Source organism: Heterocephalus glaber, unplaced genomic scaffold, assembly GCF_053883595.1.
Source record: "Heterocephalus glaber isolate CG9 unplaced genomic scaffold, H.glaber_assembly_v1.0 deba00000470, whole genome shotgun sequence".
NCBI lineage: Eukaryota > Metazoa > Chordata > Mammalia > Rodentia > Bathyergidae > Heterocephalus > Heterocephalus glaber.
The window spans coordinates 3,494,985-3,520,327 of NW_028258145.1; the positions used below are offsets into that span (position 1 = coordinate 3,494,985).

Here is a 25,343-nt window from a genome sequence, read left to right on the forward strand (position 1 = left end):
GTTCACAGGTGAGGTGGGAATGATCCCTTAAGGGTACAGAGAGGAAGTCAATCAGCTGGTTTGGCAATATAGAGACATGGCCACATCATGCACCCAGATGGCTCAGAATGATAGCTCTGGTGACATGCCACCGGGCTCAGTCCTCAGCCACATCCACCAAACTTTTGTTTTACTCTGTACCCTATTTGAGAATACAAAGGGCAGTTTCACAGAGCAGACGAGAGCAGATTTTGAAATGCAATGGAATTTCACTGCTGTCTCACCTTTGCCACATGGCCTTGTGACATCGGGGCAGCTACTCAAGCTCTCTGGACTTCCATTTCCTCCTACAGGGTTGCGGTGTGTAGTGAGTGGTAACATATATGCTGCTGCCACACAGTAAGCCATCGGTGAGTGGTATGTGGTGGAGACAGTGTTGGGAGGACAGGCAAGTGTAACTCTTCTGCCCTCCATGGCTCCCACGTCAAGGATCACAGATGAATGGGAAAGCCCGGTTCTCATTTCCAAACGTTCAATTGCACGTGCACAAGTTCAAGCCAAATGGTGCAGCAGCAGCCTGTGTTGTGAGACTTTGGGTTTGGACTGTTGGTGGCTGGTGACCACCAAGACCAACAAAGACTTCCTGGCTTGTCCCCAGTGACAGCAAGTGGCCTTGGTGTCCCTGCCCGGCCTAGTGAGAACTCAGGAACCTGCTCCCAGGAGAATGGCTGGGTGACCAGGGCTCAGGTCCCTGTCATTGAAGGTGATCTCGTGTACAATGATGCTGCCTGATTCTTCCTGATTCCAGCAGGAGAAGTAGCCCTGCTGCAGGAGGGAGGCTCCTGCTGGAGGTCAGAGCTGTCCAAAGGGAACCTGGGCAGGGCATAGGATGGCAGTGAGCTCCCTGCTGCTGAAAGGAGGCTCAGCAGCTCAGCACCTGGGATTCAAGGACTCTGACTTCTAATCACTCAGCAGGGCAGGCTGGAGCTTTGCCCCATGTTAATTCTTGCCTCCCGCTTCAACCAGCTTGTTAAGAAAGCTGATTAGGCTGGGATGGACCACGTGCTGGAATTAATTTGCCTTCCCTGGGCTCCTCAGCACTCACAGAATGAAGTGCAAATCCCCAGGGGCCGATGCCTGGCTGGCTCTTCATCAAGCTGGTCAAGTTCCGCCTTAGGGGGTTTTAAAAGAAAGGCAAGGACTCCCAAACATGAAGCTGGTCTTATTCTGGGCAGCTCCACAGGCACCAGGCTCTCTGCGGCTGTCACCTTTGTCCTAGCTGTGCATTTGCTTTTTATCCCAAGTTACATAGGTGAGGTCGCTGCCCCTTACCTCTGCTTTGCCAGAGATAGAATAGAGGGTTTTGCATCTGAAACCATTTGCCCCAGAAAATAATGATACTGTGCCTGCAGGGCTAGGCCAATTCTATGCAGGGATCTGGGGCCTTCCCCTTAGCCAGAGGGCTGCGAAGGGCAGCCAGACAAAGCACACAGAACTTCCAGGGAATGGGTCCACAGCATACATGCAGTGGGACAGGAGACTGGGGAAGGCTTCCAGAAGGAGACAGCCATTTGATAGAGGGTAGGATTTCAGCAGGCAAAGATGTGTTGGACCCAAATCTTTATTCTGGACTCATTATATGTAAATAGTTGCTATGGTTTGAGACATCAGGCACTGGAAGCCCCTACCCCACCCATACTCCAGTGGGGACCATGTCAATATTTCTGCTCAGGCTTGCTATAAAGAAAGGGTCACAGAGCCAGCCAGGATAGTGCACACTTGTAATCCTAGTACTCTGGGCTGAGGCAGCAGGATTAAACGTTCAAGCCCAACCTGGGCAACTTAGTGATTTAGTGAGATCTTGTCTCAAAAATTTTTTTTTAAGGTTTTGGAGGAGCTGGGGACATAGCTCAATGCACAGGGCCCGAGTTCAATCCCCTCTACCTCAAAAAAGGGTCACATTTACCCCAACAGTCTGGGTCTGCTGGAGATGCACAGAAATGGGGGCCCCTGGCTTGAGGATCTATGGTGGCCGCTTCCCTCAGAAGCAGGGCATCTGTCCATCTCCTGACTGTGTCCAGGAGGCAGATGAGCTTGAAATTAATTTTCCATGCTGCACATTGGATTTCCCAGGGCCCATGCGCCATGTGAGGACACACTGGCAGCCCCGCAGCCAGGGATCGCCATGGAGACCAGAGGACTGGCCAGACCCAGACGAAGCTCCTTCACTGGCCCAGGGCCCTCCAGGTAACCACCAGCCCCCGCCCTCGGTTTGGGAAGGGGAAACTGAGGCAGAAAGAAGGTAGAAACATCTCCGGAAGCCATGCTGGGTGGGGGGCTGGGTTGAAGATTTGAAGAAGCACAGCAGCCTGCAATCCATCAGTAATTACCTTCCTCTCGGGGCAGGCACTTGAGCGCAGAGAAGGATGAGGAAAAAAACACCTTGATCTGAAATTGCTTTAATAAAAATAGATATTGGAGTACTTGCTCAAGGCTGGAAGAATTCAGAAAAAAAAAGCCAACCAGAGAAGGTGAGGAGACCAGGCAGGCACCCACACATGACAGGTGCTTGACAGACATCCAGCTCATATCTCCTTTCCCCAATTTTTTGTTACCAATGCCATAGTTTTACACAGACATGTGTTCATCTGTTATACTTAAGATTATCACCCAAATGTACTCATCTATTTATGCATCATCTTTTCTGTGGTGGAGGATGCTACTCTGCCATGATTATTAACAAGCTGGGCATTAAGGTGGTGGCCGGTGCTGTTTTACTAATACAACACTATTGGAATCAGGGCTCTTTGGTGCCAGGAAGAAAGTGTCTCTAAAGGAGCTCCAGTTTAAAAGGCTGGGGCAGGGCTGGGCCGGGATGCTGGGACACACTAACCACATAGACTCGTGGAAAGGAGGTTGTGGGGTGCAGGGAGGGGGCAGGGAAGGCAGTGGTCTTCTCCTCACTCTCTTGGTGCTTCAGGCTTTTTCTGCTCACACAGGTAGCAGCAGGCACAGGCTGAAATGGGTTCACCAAATGGTCTGGGTCCTGACCCAGTGGCTCCTAAGAGTGCAGAGGCCTGGGCGACTGCAGCGCGTCAGTTGTCAGCCCAGGTCCTGTTGGCTGAGGCTGGAGGGGAGAGAAGGACCTTGTTTCCACTGCCTCGGCAGAGAGGTGAAGTGAGGAGTGTCCGGCATTGAGAGGTTGGGCAGGGCAGGCACCTCAAAATGTCTACCCAGCAGGTTGTAGCATAGTGCTGTAAGATGTTTTGTTTTTACTCTTTTTTATTGGTTATTCCATTTATTAATGGGGTTCATTCTGGCAGCTTTGTACTCATGCATAACATACTTTGATCATTTTTACCCCTCCTGTCACCCCCCCCAGTTCCACATTTTGGGGGTAGGGGGATTCAATGTGTGTATTTTGCTGCATGGGTTCTTGTCTCAATGTAACCCTTCAGCGGACACCAGCATGTGACAAGGGGCAAGGTGTGAAAGCATTCATGCCTGAGTTGAGGTTGCTCAGTACTGATTTTACGGGAGGCTGTAGGTGCCAAGGCAAGGCCCAGGGTTGGGTCTTTCCCACCCGCCCTGTGCCAGACAGGAGAGGCAGCTCTGGGGGAGGCTCCTCACCAACAGGTCCAGCTAAGATGAGCTCTGGGGGTGAGGCCATGACCTCTGGTTCCCGGAGGGGCCAGGACAAATTGCAAAGCAACCTCTGCACAAGCCTGGGGAGAGAACTGGAGTTTGTAAAAGAAAGGCTTAATAGCATAAGCATTGGGAAAAGAATCTGTGCTGTGTGTGCATGTTTGTTCCTCTAAACCATGTTCTGAACTTAACCATTTGAAAATTGTATTGTTTTTTATTCCTGTGCTTAGTGGTCAAAGCAAGGAATGATGAGTAGAAGGGCTTGCTACGGCCCCATTTGAGTGTCGTGCCCTCGCATAGTTAAAAGGATAAAGCTATAATAAAAGATACCATCCCTTATTGGGGAGACAGAGGAAAAAGGAATGAAAGGGCCCCACAAAGTGAGGACACAAAGCTGAGCATCAGGCCCCAGCCTTGTGCCTCACTGATCACCTCCACCTCTGCCAGACCCTGGAGACCAGAGAGTGGGCTGTCCTCAGCCTTTCTCCTCTGATCTAGACCTTTCTCATCTTCCAGGTTGTCACAGCTCATCTGCTCCCTGCGCTCATGGGCTGCCAGGCACTTACACCACGAGGACCAGAGACCTGATGCTTTTCTGGAGCGTTTCCATGGAACTGAGCTCATGGAGGTGTCCAGCCGAGAAAGCAATGCCCAGTCCAGTGTGGGTAGCCAGGAGCAGCCAGACAGAGGCAGAGGGTAAGGAACCGGAAGTGGGGGAGGGTACAGGCCCCAGCCACAGGGGCAGGAAGCTCTGCATTGCTGGTCCAGCTCAGCTGTTCTTGGAGGCCCCAGAGCCATTCCTTGAAGTTCTGTCCTCAGGGTCTTCACAGGCTGCTATCTCCCACTCTGAGTCTAAGAAGCCCCAAAAGAGAGGAGGCCTTTGAACCGGGTGCCAGGCTCACATGACCACTGAGCCCTCCTGCATGCATGAGCTCCCCAAGATCATCAGGGGGTGCTGGCCAAGCCAATCTCTCTCCACCAAGGACTCTTGTGCCAGACTGCCCTGTGACCCGTCTTGTCAGAAAGCAGGGCCTTTTGCACCAAGAGTCTCATGGGTACTTAAATGGGCCCACATGTCATGTGTAAATGTACATGTGTTTTTCTGGAAAGAGGGTCCACAGGGTGGTCTAATTTTTGAGGAAAATTATCTATGTCCCATATGGGGGAGGGGGGCAGGTGAGTGGGGAGGGGGGCTGCTTTGTGGGGGAGGAGCTACCAAGCAAAGGCCTCTATGCAGCTGCTTGCAGGGTACACAGCCGAATGGGAGATGCACCTGTCCTACGGGGTCAGTGCTCTGTCCTCCTCCTCCTCCTCTTCCTCTTCCTCTTTTTCCTTTTCTTCCTGTTCCTCTTCCTCCCTCTTCTCCTTCTCTTCCCCCTTCTCCTTCTCTTCCTCCTCTTTTTCTTTCTCTTCTCCCCCTCTTCCTCCTTTTCCTCCTCTTCCTGTCTCTCCTCCTTGTCCTCCTTCTCTTCCTCTCTTTTCTTCTCTTGCTCCTCTTCTCTCCTTTCTTTTCTTTGCTCCCTTCCCTGTTCTCCTCCTCCTCTTCCTCACACACACACACACACACACACACACACACTCACACAAGGCTCCTAGCCTCCCTTGGCCTTAAGAAGACCCCACAGGCTGAGATGGTGGAGAGAGCATAGGGCCACCCTGGGTGGACTCAGCTGTCACCCAGGTTCCACTTTCAGGTCAGTCTAAAGGAGGAGAGCGGTCAGTCGTGTAGGGCAGATGGGCCTCCCCTGGTCTCACAAGCAGGTGGCTTCTCCAACAAAGAAAATCAAGGGTTAGGAAGCTCTCTTTTGGATGGAATTTATACAGTGCGATTGTTGCAAAATAGATGGCCGCTATGAGCTTCACTGGAGAAAACATCATCTGCCCTTGTGTTCAAAAGGAGAGAGGCTCTAGTTTGGGGCTTCTCAGTGGACATGTGAGGGGGGTGACAGTGAGAAATGCTTGGGGAACCAGGAGGGTCTTTCCAGAGCCCCTGTCACCCCACCTTTTCTGTGTGTGGGTGAGAGAGAGGGGCTAACCTGACATTATAGATTCTGCAGTAGATTGTGAAATGTACGAGCATTCTGAAGATAAATCTGCAGTGTCATCAGCTACTAGCCCTGGTCCCTGTGGTTCCTATGAGCTACCTGCCATGACCGTGAGTGGACAAGCCACACTCTGGCTCAGAGGTCACCTGGCTTGCTTGAACCAGCAACGTCGGGCCCTGGAACGGTCACTAGGACCTCCCCGCAGAACACAGGGAGTGCTGGGAGATTCAGCTCCAAACATCCAGTGTGGCAGCACCAGTGCCACCTCCCACCAGGGCCTCCCGGGCATCGGGTGTGCCAGGTCCCGAAGCTGTGCAGTTCATGTCGGGGTGGGGACAGAGGGAGGGTAGGGTGAAACCAAAACTGGAGTGGAACTCCCATGCTGGATGGGACAGAATCCCTGTCCCAGATGATAGCAGCGCCCTGTGTTACCTGGGGAGAGAGGAACTGGGGTACTGGGATACTCACCTGGGGACAAGGTCCTAAGGAACTGATGACTCCCATGCTGCTTTCTCTCTGCGCCCCCACCCCCACAGCTCCTGGCCCCTGGCCAGAAACAATACTAACGCCTGCAACAACAAGGAGGAGGAGTAAGTACCAAGCTCCACACCGCCCACTCCCCTGTCCCCAGGTCACCTCCTCCCTGTAGGAGCCGACTTTACTCTCTCCATAGGTCCTCTCACTTCTCCCCCACCCCAAGCACCAGTAGACCTTTCTAGACTCCTGTCCCTTTCACCAGAAATCCATCCCCTTCCCCATAGACAGACCAGGGAGGGGACAAGGTTCACATGGTTTCCTGGGGAAGGTCATGCATCTGTTTGACTCGTGTTTCTCATCTATGAAGCAAAAGGGTCTTAGCAGATAAACCTGTTAAGCTTAATTCATCACCCCAAGCCACTGTACATCTGAAGGTGCCAACCTCGAGCCCCTGAGCAGAGCAGTGGGTCATCTCCCTGATGAGCATGTACCATCGCAAGCTCCCGGGTGCCGGGAAGTGCTCTTGTCCTAGGCCCAACTTGGGCCAATCTGGAGGGCATCACCAGGGCAGTGGAAAGAGGAAATTTAAATATTTCCAGGGACCAAGAAGGGCTACCCCACTCTGATTACTTCCTGTCACCAGTGCTGAGCTGGCAGATGACTGTAATAAATCAGTGTGGCTCTCACAAGTGCTGCCCAAGAGCCCGGGGTATGTGTGTGCACGTGTGTGAGGTGATCTGGGTGCATTAGTGTGTGCACAATCATACAGTTCTCCAGTCTTGGGGCTTCTCTGTGGAGTACCATGGGGGGAGAGAGGAGTCTTCACTGGAGGCTAGAGAAAAGCCATTCACATGAGCAAGAAATGCCAGTTTCTTGACTTCGGGTTGCCAGAGAAATGTCCCCAGGCCTTTTCTTACTTCCCTCTTTGTTCCCCAGAACATTTTTCTGTTTCCTGCCATAAAGGAAATATGTATTTTATTTGCATAAATTCAGACATCAAATCCAGAAACTTAAATGCCATCAGTCAAGAAAAATGAAATGAGTTCATCTACAAAACAGTAGCTACTGTGATATGCGTTTGACTGAAGGCCAACCTGACAGTAGACACCTTTCAAAGCTTGGTATTGAGTCTCCCAGCCAAGGCAGGGCTCTGGGGACTGGAAGGGCAGGCAGAAATTCTGTGGTTCTCTGGGCTGGGATGTGGGCAAGGGTAGGGGTGGGTAGTGTCAGCCGCCCTGAGCACTTAAAGCCTTCCAGAGGGGCTCAGGACATGGGTCCACAGCAGACCAATAGACAAAATTGCGAACTATTCCAAAATGGAGAGACCTGGGTGTAAAAGACATGGAAAACAATCCTCTGTGAAGATCTTCCTCTGCTCTTCTATCACATTTCTGGCATTTTTACTCAGTTCCTCAGATCCTGAATAACTTCTCCCTCCTGGATCAAGCCGTTCCCAACCAAAACCAGCATCATCATTCTGTAGCTCTATGTAGATTCTTTCTGGCAGATCTAGGTGGATTCAGGGGCACAGTTGGATGATGCTGTTTCTTTCCTCAGCCCTCAGCACTTTGGTTTTTTGTTTCTGTTTTTGTTTTGTTTTGTTGTTGTTTTGGGAGTTTTTTTTACCCCTCAGCACTTTGGTAGCCTTAGGAATGGCCCAAACCCAGGGCCATAAATCCTAGATGTAGCAAGCAAGCCTGGTGTCATGAAACTCCTCAGTGCACCCTGTAAGCTTGTAGGTGGCGCCCTCTGCTGGTGACATTATGACATGAGTGGCCAAAAACATTCCCCAGATGTTCAGGTCCTATGTGTAAATTCAAGGGGACAGAGGATGGGTGGCTGTCTCTGCTCTTCTCAGTTAACAATCTGATTCACATCTTATTCTTTTCCACTGTCCAAAGACAATCACAATGAAATTAGTCTATTGTTCTAATTACTGGAACCTGCAAATCAGTTACCTTCTATAGGAAAGGAGACTTTTCAAACTCAAGTGTGTAGATATCTTGGATCATCAGAGTGGGCCCAATGCAACCACATAACATCCTTAAAGCCAAAGATGGTGGAGGAAGAAGGGGTCAGAAAGATGAGACCGAAGGAAGAGAGGAAATTCCCAGTGTAAGAGGGACTTGACCATCATTATTGGCTTTGAAGACGGAGGAAGAGCACCTCAAACCAAGGGGTGCTGTAGCACCCAAAAGCTAGGAAGAGCCCTCACATTACAGCAGAAAGAAAATGGGGACCTCAGTCCTGCAATTACTAGGAGGTGAATTCTGCCAATTATCCAATGGGACAGGAAGCAGATTCTGCCCTGGGGCCTCTAGCTTGGGTCACAGCTCTGCTTGATTTTAGCCAGGTGAGACTCATTCTGGACTTCTGACCTGGAGGTCTGCAAGAGAATGGATTGCAAAACCACTAAATTTGTGATCATTTGTTTTGGCAGCAACAGAAAACTAACTCAACTTTTATTAGAAACTCTTTTGTAGTCTTCTTTTTAACTTAGAGGCTATTAGGAACAATCTTCCTGTGTCACTGTTCCTAGCAGTGTTTGAAGTGGTCAGGCAGAATTTTGTCATTTGTGATAGATCTTCTGCAGTCTCATGATTACATTGCTTATGTAGTATTTCTTTCTGCTTATTGTGAATAGTGGTAGTGATCATTCTTCTCCATGCATGTTTGCATATGCTCTCCATTCTTTCCTTAGGAGGTGCTAGGTAAACACACACTGATCTTTTTCAACAATTGTTTAATGGACAGATCTTTCCCAGCCTGTGCCTTCCTCCAGAGTGTGGGAGGCTGAAATAAGAGGGACCCAAAGGTGATTTCCAGTAGGTTCCCCACTTGACAGGAAAATCTTTTACCTTTCACCTTGGTTTACTCAACAATTCAATGGCTGCCTTGCTGAGCCTTTATAATTGTTAGTTAAATAACCTTTTAATGATATTCAAATCTTAAAAGGCACCCAGTAAAGAAGAGGAAGCAGAGGAAAGCTTCCTGAGGAGGTACCTGTTCAAGCCAGGCCATCCTGCAGACCTAGGCAGGACAGCTGCACAGCCCAACAGTGTCTGAATATGTGTCTGCACATGGCCTCCTTTGCAGGCCTCGATGACAGATTTGTGGCTAAAGATGCTCCTCATGGACTGGGGATGTAGCTCAATGGCTCTGTGCCTGCCTGGCAAGTGCAAGGTCCTGAGTTCTATCCCTGGTAGAGAAAGGAAGGAAGGAAGGAAAGAAAGAAAAGAGAAAAGAAAAGAAAGGAAAAGAAAAGAAGAGAGACGCTCCTCAACTTACAATGGGGCTACGTCCTGGTACAACATCTTAAGTTGGAAGTGCCGTAAAGAAAAAAAAAATGCGTGGAGTACCAGAGCCTACCAAATGTCATAACTTAGTCCAGCCTTCCACAAAAGTGTTCAGAACACTTACAGCAGCTCCAGTTGGGCAAAACCTTCCAACACAAAGCCTACATTCTATACGATAACGCAGAGAGCATTGGACTGCCCAGCGCAGAGAGAGAATTGGGCAGTATATTGCTAACCTGGAAAAGGGTCCAAATTCAAAAGTCAAGGTAAGGCTCCTACTGAATGCATCATTTTCACAGCACTGTAAAGCTAAAAAAAAAATCCTAAGTCAAACCATCTTTGTCAGGGACCTTCTGTGTGTGCGTTATACACCTGTCATGGTTTACGTGAATTTTTTGTCTCTTCTGCTCACTAGCTTTCTCAAGACCCAGGTTTTCATTTGATCCAGAGAAGATTTTGAGAACAACCTACAGATCATACAAAGAGTTTGACCTGTGATTTCCAAAAGTCCATGTGGCTTTTCCACCATCAACATGTAGATTCGGGTTTATTGCTTGGTAACACCAAATATCTCTGGTCTCAGGCTGTTCATGATCTCCCAAGAGCTCATGAAAATAGATCAGAAATTGTAGAACATTAGGCTGAACCACTAATTTCCCAATACATAGTGAGCAATCATAATGAAATCAATAACCTAATTTCAGCGTAAATGTAGTGAGCAAGGTAAAGAGGATTCCCAAGTGTGTCCAAGGTCAGCTGAGAGGAACTGCTTCAGAAACATGGGACCATACTCAAATGCACATTCCCAGGCCCCAGGTCCTGGGCAGACCCCGTGAATCAGCATTTTCTCAAACCTCCCTCAGCTGGTTCCATGTCTCCCTCAGCATCCTTCAGTGATATGCCCACATGGCATCTTCATTCCCAGCATCCCAAAGGATGAGGATGCTGCCACAGGGAACATGGGAATGTCATCACCATGACTTCACAGTCAACCATGACTTCCGGGGCAGTTGAGCTGGGAGGGAAGGACCTCCAGAATCCACCCTGGCTCCTGGCCCGTCTTCCCATTCATGGATGCACTGTGTGACCCCTGAGACTGAGAGGACTGTGTTGTGGACAGCCACTTCTTGAGGGCCAACCTGAAATTGCTCTTAGGTTACTAACCTAATGCAGGTCTGTAAAGCTTCCAAAGCTGTGGGCACTCAATACCTTGCACTGTCTGTGTATGTCTGGTTTCCAGGAAGAAGAAGGACGCCATGGTGGTGGACCCCTCCAGCACCCTCTACTACCGCTGGCTGACTGTCATTGCCCTCCCAGTCTTCTATAACTGGTGTCTGCTGGTGTGCAGGTGGTGTAGGGGTGGCTGGAGGGCCTGGGTGGGGACAACTGGGCCTAGAAGATGGAGCTTGGAGTCTCACTCAGAAGACCAGCATTCTGGTCCCCTCATAGCCACCATACAGTTCTGGTGGCTCAGCTTCCTCATCTATAAAACCGGGGGATCCTCAAAGAGCACCCTTGGAGTGCTCTGAGCCCTTGGAGGGGAGCAGGGCTGGAGCTAGATGGGTGGGGTTCTGGTGCTTTGAGTCCTTTGTGAGTCATCTGCAGAGGGGACAAGCAAGTGGCTGCTGTTGGCAGGGGAAGAGGGTGGGCCTGGGAATCAGGATTTCAGCAGAAATGCCAGGGGCATTTCTGAGCATGTGCAGTGTGTGGGGGGTGGTGCTGTTCTCTGAGGGTAAGGTTGGGTGCTGGGGCTTTTCTAAGGGTTCCACTCTGAGTGTAGAGATGTGGGTAAACATTGCAGGTATTCCTAGGCGAGCACGTACTTCTGGGATTTGGCGAATGCAGTTATTCACCTGGAGATCTGCAGAGGCTTCAGAACTCTCCTAAGTGATCTGCAGATGGGAAGCGCAGGGAGGGCAACAGCTGCTGTCTGATAGGCATGAGGCGGGGTCAGGGCCTTTCCAGGGAAGCCAGCTGTTTGGGAATGTGGGGCCCACATGCTGCTCCTCTGAGGGAAAGCCAGGAACTTGGGCTTCCCTGTGCAAACCTACACAGTGGGGACGCCAGAGGGAACTGTGTTCTTCTGAGGGCCAAACTGGGCCTTGGGAGCCTTCCTGAGCATGCATCTGTCAAGGACATAGGCAAGCACTCCTCTTCAGGGACTGCAGGGGCTCTGGGCTTTCCTGGCAAGTCTGCATGCTCAGCTGTTGCTCTGGAGTTAAGCAAGGGGCTGGGGGCCCTCCCAGGAGGCCCACAGGACAAGGGTACATACAGAGGCAGGCTCTGTACTTCTGAGAGCAAGGGCACTTGGGGTTGTCTAACCACATCCCAGGACTGACCTGACATTGCCCTGCGAGAGTGAGTGGTGTCTTTGGGGCTTTCCCGAGCCACTGTGCAAGACCAGGATGCAGGGGTGATGCCATCTCTTTTGAGAGTAAACAGTGGACTTTGGGATATTTCTGAGATGTGTGCAAGATAGCCACTGCGCTAGGGGGTGTGCAATGAATATTGGGGCATTCCTGATCATGCCACATGGCAGGGATGCAAAGCAGCCCTGACACTACCTTTGTTAGTCACTTTTCCATCTCTGTGGTGACAAAATGCTTGAGCTGAACAACGTAATAGGAGGAAAGTTTTATTTTGGCTCATGGTTGAGAGGTTTCAGTCCATGGTCTGCTGGCTTCTTTGCTTTGGTCCTATAGAGAAGCAGAGCATCATGGTGGGGAGCAAAGCTGCTCACAGAAACAGGAAGAGGCCAGAGTCCCAATGGCCTCTTCCAGGACACACCTCCAGTGATTTAACTTCTTCCCTGGGCCCCACCTCCTGAGACTTCCACCACCTCCCAATAGCACCAGAGTCTTCAGCACATGAGCCATTGAGGACATTTAAGAGCTAAACTATAAGGCCCAGGGATGTAGCTCAGGGGTGCTGTGACTGCCTAGCAAGCACAAGGTCCTGTGTTCAATCCCTGGTACCAAGAAAAAAAAAAAGGATCCAAACCATAATGCTATCCAAGCATAAGGGTAGTCTTTTGGGATTATTAAAGGAAAGGTAGTTTCTCACTCTTCTGAGGGTTAGCAAGGCAGATGAAAAGGGAGAGAAGGGAGAGCCTTTCCTAATAAGTGGGCCCCTGAGTTTAAGCTGAGCTCTAGGGATACAGGGGGAGCGGCTGTTCTTAAGCATGAATGGGAGATTTGGGGGTGGCTGAGCAAGTTGTAAGGGTGGGCTATGGGGCAAGCTGCCACTCTGGTGAGGCTGGGAGGGGAGCTTGGAGTGCTGTCTGTATGAAATCACGAGCATACAGAGGTAACAGGCAGAAAATATTTACTGGCTTGTTTAATTGTCTGAGATTCTGTGACTCTCTCAGAAATTCTGTTTTTATTAGAATTTGACTCCAGAAAGTCCTTGGTCCATTTACCTAGCTCCACCAGAGAGGCCTAGAGATGCTGTCCCTCCTGGGGTTCTGTAGCTCCCTGGAGTCTTGTAGTTAGCTGTTCATTCTTTAGGGATAACCTCAGCTCTTCTTAGGAGCTCTGAGACTGTCTTAGTCACTTTCCTGTCACTGGGACAAAATATCTGACGCTCACAACTTAAAGAAGAAGAGGTTTAGTTTGGCTCACATTTTCAGTCCATGGTCGGCTGGCTCCAAGGCAGAACAGCACAGCAGAAGGGTCTGGCAGAGGAGAGCTGCTCACATCACAGTGGTCAGGAAGCAGAGAAAGAAGAGAGGAGCCAGGGAGGAAGACAGACCCTTCCAGGTCAGCCCCCAATGACCACCTCTTCTGACCAGATCCCACCTCCTAGCCACACATCAAACTCTAAATCACAGATGAATCCACTGATGTGAATAGCACTCCATGATCCAGTCACCTTCCAAAAGCCCTCCCTCAGAACACGTGAGATTTTAGGGGACATTCTGGATCTAAACCTTAACAATGACCATAGGGCAGAATGGCTTCTCAGAGCCTGGGTCTCCTCCTCAGAAGCCTGGGGTGACTGCGCTTGGGTAACAACCCCACAGGCAGGGCTGTTATTGCATGAAAGGAGCCATGCACGTGATGCAGAGCTGGCTTATGACGGTGCTGTGACCACAGTCAGGCCCCTCATGCCTCATGCTTGGCTTGTTTAGGGCCTGCTTTGATGACCTTCAGTCTGAGCACCTGACACTGTGGCTGACCCTGGACTACTCGGCAGATGTCCTCTATGGCCTGGACATGCTGGTGCGAGCCCGGACAGGTGAGTGTGCCCCAGGCCAGGCCACAGGCCCTCAGTGGAGGGACCACAAGGCCCATAGGAAGTGCTCAGGGAGATCTAGAATGGCTGGGTGGATGTTACTATCTTTGGCCATGGGAGTCCAGGCAGGCTGGGGCCACTCCAGCCAAAGGGTGTGTGCTGTTGTCTCAGCCCCTCAGCACTGAGCCCTCGGACAGGACCCTGAGCAGGGGTCAGGTCGCCTGGGCTCAGGGCTCTGCATTCCCAATAAGCTCAGTGACCCTGAGCAAGTCAAATTGTCTTGGTTTCTTCCTCATCTGAGACACAATACCTGACACCCACAAGTTGAAGGAGAGGTTTATTTTGGCTCTTGGTTTGTAGAGATTTTAGTTCATGGTCCCCTGGCTCCAAGGCAGGCAGCCTGGCAGAGGGGGTGTGGCAGGAGAGTTTTGCTCATGCATAACATGGCAGACAGGAAGCAGAGTGAAGGGAGGAGCAGGGAAAAGGTAAATCAGACCACGCCCCCAGTGACCCACCTCTTCCAACCAGATCTTACCTCCTACAGCAAGTTAGCTATAAACTCACCTTCAGGCACCTTCATCTAATTTGCACAAAAATATCATCCAAGCAAGTGGAGGCCCTGCTTATCTTTTCCATGCTTTTTGAACTAGAAACTGTACCATATTTGTCACATGTAAACACCACCAGCAGCAGATCTGGGTGGGGGGTTTTCAGGATACGAACAGCATTTCAGCCACATCTTGCCTACTTATTAGAACTGCCACATGAGTCAGGCATGATGGTGCACACATGCAATCACAGCTACTCAGGAAGCTGAGGCAGGAAGATCATAAGTTCAAGGCCAGCCTGGGCAACTTGGCAAGACCCTGTCTCAAAATAAAATTTTTTAAAGTCCAGGAATGTAGCTCAGTGGTAGGGCACCTGCTTAGTATACACAGGGCCCTGGGTATAATCCCCACACCACAAAAAAATAAAAAAGAACTATTGCATGAGGCAAAAAGTACAGGCACGATCATTTCCACTTATTGATTCAGAAGCCAAGGCCAGAGATCTTGGATTTTCCTGAAGTCTACCTTCACCACCCAGCCAGACCAGACTGGTACCCCTGCTTCCACAGTGGTGCCCAGCACAATTTAGAAGACCTGCAACACAGGGCTGGAGGCTCACATGGGCGACCTGCCAGCCCTGATGAGCTCCCTCTGCTGTGGCAGAGTGGCACATGTAGACCCAAGTGAGCGGCCCACTGTGCTGGCCACCCCTGATCTCAGACAGGCTTTGGTGGGGCAAGACACCAGCCCTCAGGCACTGATTCCACACTTCCCTATGTTTGGTACTGCCCTTGCCAACACCAGATTTAGCAGGAAGCTGGGGAAGTGGAGCCATGGTAACCAAATTAATACTGGATTGTAGTCCATGGGAACAAATCATCAGAACTGACAGAGGAATCTTAAAGAACTGGCAGAGAGTCCCAAAGCACAAGGAGTGCTCTGTGACCCCCTATGTGCTTCATAAGCACGCATACAGTTGGCCCTCTGTGACAACAGACCTACAGCCACATATCCAAGCAGCTGGGAATTTTAAATGTTTGGAAAAAAATTTGTGTTTGTACTGAGTATGTAAAGGCTTTTTTCTTGTGATTTCAAACAGTATAATGTGATAGCTGTTTACATAGCACTTACATTGTATTAGGTATTATAAATAACCTAGAGATGATTTAAAGTATAGAAGAAGCCTGAGGCAGGATGATCTCAAGTTTGAACCCAGCCTGCCCAATTTAGAGATTTAGTAAGACTCTGTCTCAAAATGAAAAAAATTAGAGATGTAGCTCAGTACAAAGGTCCTGGGTTCAATTTCCAGTAACATTTTTTTAAAAGTATGGGGCCGGGGATTAGCTCAGTGGTTTCGCCGCCTGCTGCCCAAGCGCAAGGACCCGAGTTCGATCCCTGGTACCAAAAAAAAAAAAAAGTATGTGCTAGGATGTACATAGGTTATATGCAAATACTATGCTGTTTTATACAAGAGACTTAAGCTTCGGAGGCTTTGACAGGGCAGAGGAGGAACCACTCCCCCACAGATACCAAAGGACAATTGGATAACAAAAGAACAACATGAGGAATAGGGGCTGGAAGTGGGGCGTCCCTTATACTGTATGTGCCAACAAACTCTACTTTCCATTTAGAAGAGTCAGTCCTACCCAGAGTCTAGCCTCAGTGTTGCCCTAGACCAGGACCTGTGGCACTGGAACTTGTTACAAGCACCCCAGACTTCAAGCTATGGTTGCAGATCCAGCACATTTTCAAGCAAATCCCAGGCAGTGAGCACTCTAGAATGTATCTCTTAACTTTAAAAGGCTCCTTTTAATAAATATATATATGTAAAATTTCCATTTATCTTTAAAAATTTAATACTCCTTCTTTTCTGTCATCTAATACCTAATCTAGTTTCAAAGTTTCAAAGACTCACTTGGTCTATCTTTTGAAAGAGTGACCAGATGAGAAATTCATAGAAGAAAAGAATCAGAGTGAGTCTCCTGGAGAAATTGTGTTGCTTTGTGAACTATTTCCATTAATGTGTATCATCATGTATTGTGTGTCAGGATGTAAAGTCTCTTTCTGTGGTTATGGTCAAAAACAGTCAGGCTCTCTGATGCCCACAGGACCTTCTTCTTCTTCTTTAGGTTTCCTGGAACAAGGCTTAATGGTCAAAGATGTGAAGAGGCTGTGGAAACATTACACAAAGACCTTGCAGTTCAAGCTGGACATGTTGTCCCTGGTCCCCACGGACCTGGCTTACTTAAAGTTGGGTATGAGCTACCCAGAACTGAGATTCAACCGCCTACTGAAGTTTTCCCGGCTCTTTGAATTCTTTGACCGCACGGAAACGAGGACCAATTATCCCAATGTGTTCAGGATCGGGAACCTGGTCTTGTACATCCTCATCATCATCCACTGGAATGCCTGCATCTACTTTGCCATTTCCAAATTCATTGGTTTTGGGACAGACTCCTGGGTCTACCCAAACATCTCCAAACCAGAGTATGGACGCCTCTCCAGGAAGTACATTTACAGTCTCTACTGGTCCACCCTGACCCTGACCACCATCGGTGAGACTCCACCCCCTGTGAAAGACGAGGAGTATCTCTTTGTGGTCATAGACTTCTTGGTGGGCATTCTGATCTTTGCCACCATCGTGGGCAATGTGGGCTCCATGATCTCAAATATGAATGCTTCAAGGGCAGAGTTCCAGGCTAAGATCGACTCCATCAAGCAGTACATGCAGTTCCGAAAGGTGACCAAGGACTTGGAGACTCGGGTTATCCGGTGGTTTGACTACCTGTGGGCCAACAGGAAGACAGTGGATGAGAAGGAGGTGCTCAAGAACCTCCCGGACAAGCTGAAGGCTGAGATCGCCATCAATGTGCACCTGGACACCCTGAAGAAGGTCCGCATCTTCCAAGACTGCGAGGCAGGGCTGCTGGTGGAGCTGGTGCTCAAGCTTCGGCCCACCGTGTTCAGCCCTGGTGACTATATCTGCAAGAAGGGGGACATTGGGAGGGAGATGTACATCATCAAGGAGGGCAGGCTGGCTGTGGTGGCCGATGACGGGGTCACCCAGTTTGTGGTCCTTGGCGATGGCAGTTACTTTGGGGAGATCAGCATCTTAAACATTAAGGGGAGCAAGTCAGGCAACCGCAGGACGGCCAACATCAGGAGCATTGGCTACTCAGACCTGTTCTGTCTCTCCAAAGATGACCTGATGGAGGCCCTCATCGAGTACCCCGAGGCCAAAAAGGCCCTGGAGGAGAAGGGCCGGCAGATCCTGATGAAGGACAATCTGATCGATGAGGACCTGGCCAGGGCTGGGGTGGACCCCAAGGACATTGAGGAGAAGGTGGAGCACCTGGAGTCCTCCCTGGACACTCTACAGACCAGGTTTGCACGGCTGCTGACTGAGTACAGTGCCACGCAGATGAAAGTGAAGCAGCGCCTCAGCCAGCTGGAGAGCTGGGTAAACATCTGTGGGAGCAGCCTGGCCTCCTCAGAGGCCCAGGGGGTTGCTGCAGAGATAGAGGACAAACAACAGTGAAAATGTGGTGTCTGTCTGGCTCCTGCTCCACAAGCCAGCTGTCAGGGCAGTGCTACTGTCTGCAGATGCATGGCACAGGGCTTAGCTGGGCTTCCAGCCTAGCCCCTTTGTAAGCCCAGTTTTCTCATCTAGAAAGTGGGCCCAGGAAGTGCCAGGTTATTGTCGCTTTGATTTTTTTAAATGGCAATTTTCATATTTTGTCACTTACAGATATGATTTTTTCTTTCTTTCTTTCTTTTTCCCCGCCTAGCACTGGGAAATTGAACCCAGGGCCTTCACAATAAGCTGCATTCCCAGTCCATCCTTTAGGTTTTATTCTGAGATAGGGTCTTGCTAAATTGCCTAGTCTGGACTCAAACTTGAAATCCTCCTGCTTCAGCTTCCCAGAGTGCTGGGATTATAGGCATGCACTACCAAGCCTGGATAATGTGGGATTATTGTGAGATCCACATGAAATGCTGCACGAGGCAGGGCTTTGGAAAGTGTGAAGTGTCCTCAGACCAAGAATGTGTATGGGGGACTCTGATTTTTTTTTTTTTTTTTTGCTATGTTGCTCAGGCTGATCTCAAACTCCTGGGCTCAAGTGACCCTCCTGCATCAGCCTCCTAAGTAGCTGGGACTGCAGGTGCACACCACTGCACCCAGATCTGTTTCTTAATGGAATCTAGGAGGAGATTTCAGGCTTTTTAACCTAACATTCTTGTAAATAGAAGAATATTGTCACCCTTTCCCTCCCTAACCTCACTCCACCACGCGCTGATTATAAAAAGGTCACTGGAAGTCTAAAGAACAATGTAGTAACTCATGGTGAACTTTATGCAAGACAGGTTAGTATATGACTCAGAGGTGGGCATCTTCCCTGTGCCCTCTGGGAGCCCAGAACCTGGTTCTTTGGTAGTGCTGTGGCAGAGAGTGTGGGATAAGAGAAGCCGGGCCGTGCCCCTTCAAGCCAGTGAAGCAAATCTCGACTCCCTACCATGAGCCCCTCAGATAGCATCATCTGCTTGGTAGAACAAAGCATTTCAGTTAGTAAAGGGACAAAGGGGTTCAAAGACAGCCTCTGTCCCATCCTAGAGGTCAGACCTTAGGAGAGGGGTTGCTGCTGGCTGTTACTGATCATTTAGGAATGTGGAGAAGTTTGTAAACCCAGGAATTAGGACACTATCTGAGGAGGGGCATTGCCTGGTGACACTGCTCCTGGGTGTCCCCAGAGTAGGCTGGAACCAACTGCCACCACCAGGATGGCCTGGTGCTGCTGGCCTACGTAATCTCCTGGGGTGACCTATTCTAGCTCAGAGAGAACTATGTTCAGGGACAGCCTTGTATGTTGGAAGTCGGAAGGGTGTCCTAAGTAAAAAACTAGCTGACAACTAGGACTTTTCAAAGATGAGACCATAGGCTAGATCTTTGCAAACTGTCCTTTCATTCTTAAAGCAGCCTCAGGCCCACCTGAAGTTGTATTCTAAGGCAAAGCTCCTAGCTAGATGGAAGCCTGTAGAGTTCAGAAACTAGCTTTTGAAAAAATCCATTAAATAGAACCCTATTAATATTTTATAACAGATTTCTATATTTGGATACTATATTTGCAATTAGGACCTCAGTGTTCCAACCTTCACTTAAATACATGTTGCAAATTACACAAAGATGAGTCTTTTTTCTTTTCCTTTCTCCATCTTTCCTCCCTTCCTCCCTCTCTCTCTCCTTCTCCTTTTCTCTTCCCACTCTCCCTTTCTCCCCCAATTCTGACCTCCCCCTTCCTTCTCCTCCTCCTTCCTTCTTCTCATTAGATAAAATATCCCACTTTGCTCTTGAGGTCTCTGTCTCTGTTGTTATAATCCATATGTTATGTAATTGAGCCCTAATGTAATTTGTACAAAAGGAGCTGCAACTTCAATTATGTATTTCAGATTTATGTGGGTCTCTTCTCTGAGTACATTTGACCATTTATTATGGGTCACTGGACCATTTTAACTTTCTAAAATGAATCAGAAGTTCTATTAAAAGTCATAGATTGGGGCCGAGGATTTAGTTCAGTGGTTCCACTGCCTGCCTTGCAAGCACAAGGACCTGAGTTCGATCTCCAGTACCAAAAAAAAATCATAGATTTAAGCTCATATTATGAACAAAATGTGACTGGTAATGTTTTCTCAAAATGTATACATTTTGAAGACTTAACTATTAATGATGCCTGTGTTCATATTTGCACAGGAGAAAGACCTGGATTAAAAACTATTAATCACTCTTGCTTTGGCTCCTATTATGAGGGAAGTTTCAGCCCCAGAATACGTTTCTAGGGCAATGGTTTCCCTAGAAAAAATGGGTGCTGATGAGCCAGGAAAGGAATATACTTGATGAGAAGGAACACACAGCCAGAAGTAAGTGAGACAGTGTGCTCATATATACCCAGAGACATATACAAGTGTTTACTGCAAATTGTTTTTTAAAAGAACCTAAATATCAGAATCTAAGCACAAAGAAAAAATAAAAAATATGCTGGGTATTCTACCAAGGAGAATTTACTGGAGGGAATTGATAATTTACTAGAGGGAATCCATGTCAGTGCTAAAGGAATGGATGAGCAGAAGAGGACACTCAGTTGTGCAGGGAGGGTGAGTACAGAAGTAACCATACATGCCTAAAATTGGGGAATCGGACAAGGTGCTTGGAGGAGCAGCCTCAAGAGCTGGAGCTCAGATCTTGGAGGCTGAGGTGCTGCTAGCTGTTACTAATAATTCAGGAACTCAGAAAGGTTTGTGAAGGTAGGAATTTGGACACTGCCTGAGGAAGTGCATTGCATGGTAGTGATGGTCCTTGGAGTCCCAAAAGGAGGCTTGAACTAACAGTCACTGTGGCTGCCAGCACTACACAACCAGAACACCAGGCACACCGGAAGAAGCAAGTCCCTCTCCCTTCCCTCTGCCCTGCAGCCTCCCCCAGTTGGCTCCTTGTTGGCAGTCCTACCAGGACTTTGAACTTGACTGTCAGAATATCTTCCATTTATGTACCTGGAACAGGTGGTGAAGACCAGCTTTCCTTAATAAATGACCCTCTCTCCTGTGACTGACAGTGCACCAGCAAGGCTTCTTTCCTTTGTCCTGAAGCTTTTTCCATTTGAGAAAGCAGAAATTCCTGAGAAAAGACAGGATGGGCCAAAGGGAAGGGAGCATTTATTAGGCACCTCCTGTATGTTAGGCACTGTTCTTCTGGCAGAAGTATAAATTTCTTCAGCCAATCATTACATCTATTGAAAGAACAACTTTCCTCAGGCATGTGTTCATTTAAAGTTATCATTAACATGTTTTGCAACTGATTCATTGAAAAGGTCTTGTTGATAGGAAATTCTGGAAGAGGTAACACTGTAAGGGTAGAAAGTAGCTCAGAGATTGGAGGGGCTGGGAGAGGGTGCATGCTTGATTAAAAAGGGGAAATGGGAATTTTGAGAGGGATGGGATTGGATTTATGGGATGAGGGTTTTGGATACATGACTCTATCAGTTTGTCCAAACTCATAGAACTATACATTATAAAGAGTAAACTTAAATGAAGGCAAATTTAAAGATACCAACAAGGACAATCCTAGGATGGACAGAAGATTTTGACAAAAGAATCTAATAATTACAAGTAATGGTGTAACCCAGTGGTGGCAAACCTATGGCATGCATGTCGCAGCTGGCTGTTATTATTGAAAGCTCTAAAAGGTTTGCCATCACTGATGTAACCTTACTGAAGGATGTAGGGTAAAATGATGACCTAAATAAATTTTATAAATGGTGGTTTGGAAAGTAAGGCTCAAGGCAAATGTGCAATTACTAGCTGTAAATTTGTTTTACATGGGAATATGAGCTATTACGTTTGAAATTACATGCACACTATGAATGGATAAAATAGGAGCCAAGTTTGTGACACCCATAGAAGTTACAAACAAGGTGATAGTATTATAGACAGCTAAGTTGGGTAGAAATACAATAGGCAGTCAGACAGGCCTGAGTTCTCTAGAGTCAGCGGCCAGAGACACATTAGTTGGGGCCAAAGTCTCAAAATGATGACAAAAGGGGCCGGGCATTTAGTGGTGCTGGGGAAAAGTAGTGCTACACCTGCCTCCCAAGCACAAGGTCCTGAATTTGATCTCTGGTTGGGGGTGGGGTGGGTATGATGACAAAAGGACCAGGCCTCCATACTTCCCCAAGGGATGAGTGACAACACCTGGTCTGGTAAAGTCTAGATAGGCATCAGTCACCTCAGTGGGTGACCAGGACCCCTAGATCTATCACCTACCTGAGAAATTCTTTGTTCTTTCCATGTACTCTCAAGACATGACTTGCCTCCCCCTTGGATCAATTACCTAAGCGACTATACTTGTAACCTTACTGGTTAATCATAGTTTCAACCCATGTTGCACCCATGTGGGTTTTGCTCTATAAAACCTCCCTGTAAATTGGGGTCCCCAGCTACCCATTTGGGACCCCTTTTGTCCCTCTTAGAAGCTATCTTTCTCTCAATAAATTCTTCCTACTCTTAACCTACATTGCTCCTAGAATTCATTTTTTGATTTTTAGAGAATATGAGCAACATATTAGACATCTAACAGGTTGGGAGACATAATATTTTCATATTTCATCTCTGGTATAATTTCCTGTATCAATAGGACAAGGATGAACCATATGGTCTTGGATTGGAATCAGATGAACTTGTGTTTGTTTATATAGACACCTCTTCTAGAGGAAACTGCCCTTCCCTGTCCACCATGCAGGGGCAGCTTTGGTGGCCATGGTTGGTCCCACATGGTCCCCCTTCACCAGCCTGGTTGTGGAGGGGCACATTACCCAAGGATACTGATCTTCATGTAGCCTTGCTCTGTGAGAATGACCAGCTTGACCAATCAGGTCCACACTCTCAAGGATTTGAAACAAATACAATAATTGTAAGGCCCTCAGTGTGGGAACTGAAAGCAGAAGACACTCTGGGTAGAAATTGTGGTCTAAGGATGTAGGCGCTGGTGTAGTGCAGCACAGGGTTGCCGTGGCAGAGCTGCAGCAGCTCCAGGTGCAGGAGGCAGTGGACTCCATTGTGAAGAGTGTGGAGAGAGAGAATATCTGGAAGATGCAGGGCCTCATGTCCTGGTGCAGTGCCAACTGCTGTGGGGACAACCAGGAGTCCATGCAGCAGGTGTACCAGTGCACTGAGCACTGCCATGCACCTCTAGCTCAGGCCCAGGCCTTGGTGACCAGTGAGTGGGAAAAGTTCCAAGACCACTTAGCAGAATGAACCAATGTGAGGATAGAATTTCAGATATAGAAGATAAGATTGCGATTAGTGACCAAGAAAAGAAAAATTGCTTTAAAATTGTAAGGGAACACGAGAAATCGATCCAGCAGCTGCTAGACAATGCAAAGAAGAATAACATAAGACTGATTGGAATCAATGAAGAAAGAGGAGAGAGTGCAGATGACATAAAAAAAACTGTTCACAGAAGTGATGGCAGAAAACTTCCCAAGCAGGGGAAAAGAACTTGACATACAGATAAGTGAGGTATATAGGATTCCAGCTAGCCTTGATCAAAAAAAATGTACACATAGGCATATAATAGTTAGGATTCCAGAAACCCAACAGAAGAACAAAATTCTACAAGTAGTGAGAGAAAAGAATCAAATCACATACAAAGGAAAGCCCATCAGAATCACAGCACACTTCTCAATGCAAACCCTCAAGGCAAGAAGAGCTTGGAGTGATGTATTTCAAGCCCTAAAGGAAAACAGCCTCCAACCCAGATTGATGTACCCTGCAAAACTATCTTTCAAAATTGATGGAGAAATAAGATACTTTCATGATAAAGAGCACCTCAGGAACTTCATGAATACCAAACCAGCATTCCAGAAAAATTTAGACAATATCCTAGGAAAAGACAATGAGGATCACAACCCCAAGAAGCCCAGCAGAATGAATCCACTGGGCGTGACAAATTAAACACAAAGCGGGAGAATCCAACAAAAAGAAAAAGTCATGACAAGGCTTTTAAAACTTTTAGCTTCATCTCCCTGATGAGTGTATAATTTAATCTTGTTATTGTACTGATTAGTATTTTTCTGATTCTAGAGTTGCACACCTTTCCTTGTGCTGTACTAGCTATTTATTATCTTCTTATGTCTACTTTTTAATTAGGTTGTCTATTAATGAGCTGTAAGAGTTCTTTATATGTTCTGGTCATAGGTTATATGCATTGTAAATATGGTCTGTTTAAGGACTACTTTTCATTTTAATGATGTCATTTAAAGTTCTAAATTTTGATGGAATCTCATTTATCACCTTTTTTCTTTTATACATCATGTTTTTTGTATCCTAGGTAGTATTGCCTACCCTAAATTCATAAACATTTTCCCTTATAATTTCTTCTTAAAGTTTTATACTTTTAGGCTTTCATATTTAGGTTCATGGGTCCCTTCAAGTTATTTTTACGTATGGAAATAAAGGGTTGAGGTTCATTTTTTTATATATGGATACCAGGTGTTCTAGTGCCATTTGCTGAAAACACTATCTTTTCCTCGGCTCTTGAATTGAGTTTATATTCTATAAAATGTTAATGTTAAATAATCTTTCAAAACTCAGTGGACCATATATGTGTGGTTGTGTTTCTAGATTCTCTGTTTTATTCCAATGATCTATATGTCTTTCCTTACACCAACACTGCCTTGATTACTGTAGCTTTAGAAGAAGTCTTAAAATTAGGTACTAAACGTCTTCCAACACTGATTTTCTTTTTTTTTTTTTTACTTTTCTAGGTCCTTTGTACTCCTACATTACTTTTAAATATCAATATCCAATTCCTCATTTATAGCAAGTATACATAGACCGGAATTTTTATATATACCTTGTGTTTTCTAATCCTGTTAAATTCAAATACAAGTTCTAGGGGCTCCTAGAGATTTCTTAGTATTTTCTCTGTAGATGATCATTTCATCTACATATAAAGATTTTGCTTCTACCTTGCCAATCCTATCCTAATTGTGTCATTTTATTGCCAGGCTATTTTGGTTTGGGCCTAGGTTTCAAAGTTTGATGAACAGATGAAGGGTAAGCATATCTGCCCTTGTTCCCCACCTTAAGGAGAAAGCATTGTATCTTTTCCATTCATTTAAGGCGTTCTCACTGAAAGTATGGAGTTCATGTCTTTAATCTGTTGAGAAGGTTCTGTTCTACTTCTAGTCTCCTGATAGCTTTTACCATGAACAGCTGTAGAATTTAGTCCAATACTTTTTCTCCAACTAGTGACAGGATCATATGGCTTTTTCCTTTCCTCTGTTAAAATGATGACTTTTGGAGGTGGATCTTCCAATGCTGAATCAACACTGCCATCCCTATAATAAAACCACTTTCTACATAGTGCCAAAAAACCCAAAAAACAAAAAAAAACCCCAACAAAGCCAAAAATTTGATGGATGCAGGGAGAAAGGAGATTCAGGTGAATCGGGAGCTGGGCAGTTGTGTGACCAAGTATGTGGATAACCACATGAACCTCATTCCAACTGTGATCAAGAGGATGAAGGGATCTCTCTCATCCACTGGGAAATAAAAGTCTTTGCCAGTGG

The 25,343-nt window shown here is 47.4% G+C and overlaps 1 protein-coding gene and 1 pseudogene across 2 annotated transcripts in view; both read left to right on the plus strand.

The window, feature by feature from the left end:
* Positions 1 to 22,279, plus strand: part of Cnga3 (cyclic nucleotide gated channel subunit alpha 3) — a 38,508-nt gene extending 16,229 nt beyond the window's left edge. For both annotated transcript variants that reach the window (XM_087203340.1, XM_021258044.2), the window contains 5 exons: positions 2,113 to 2,226; positions 4,141 to 4,320; positions 10,683 to 10,790; positions 13,572 to 13,678; positions 16,353 to 22,279. In XM_087203340.1, the coding sequence (XP_087059466.1) occupies positions 2,165 to 2,226; positions 4,141 to 4,320; positions 10,683 to 10,790; positions 13,572 to 13,678; positions 16,353 to 17,761 (1,866 nt within the window). In that variant the 5' untranslated portion in view covers positions 2,113 to 2,164 and the 3' untranslated portion in view covers positions 17,762 to 22,279. The remainder of the gene's footprint in view (positions 1 to 2,112; positions 2,227 to 4,140; positions 4,321 to 10,682; positions 10,791 to 13,571; positions 13,679 to 16,352) is intronic.
* LOC101718652 (TIM double twin CX3C motif protein pseudogene) lies at positions 21,421 to 23,300 on the plus strand (annotated as a pseudogene).
* Positions 23,301 to 25,343: the final 2,043 nt, after the last annotated feature.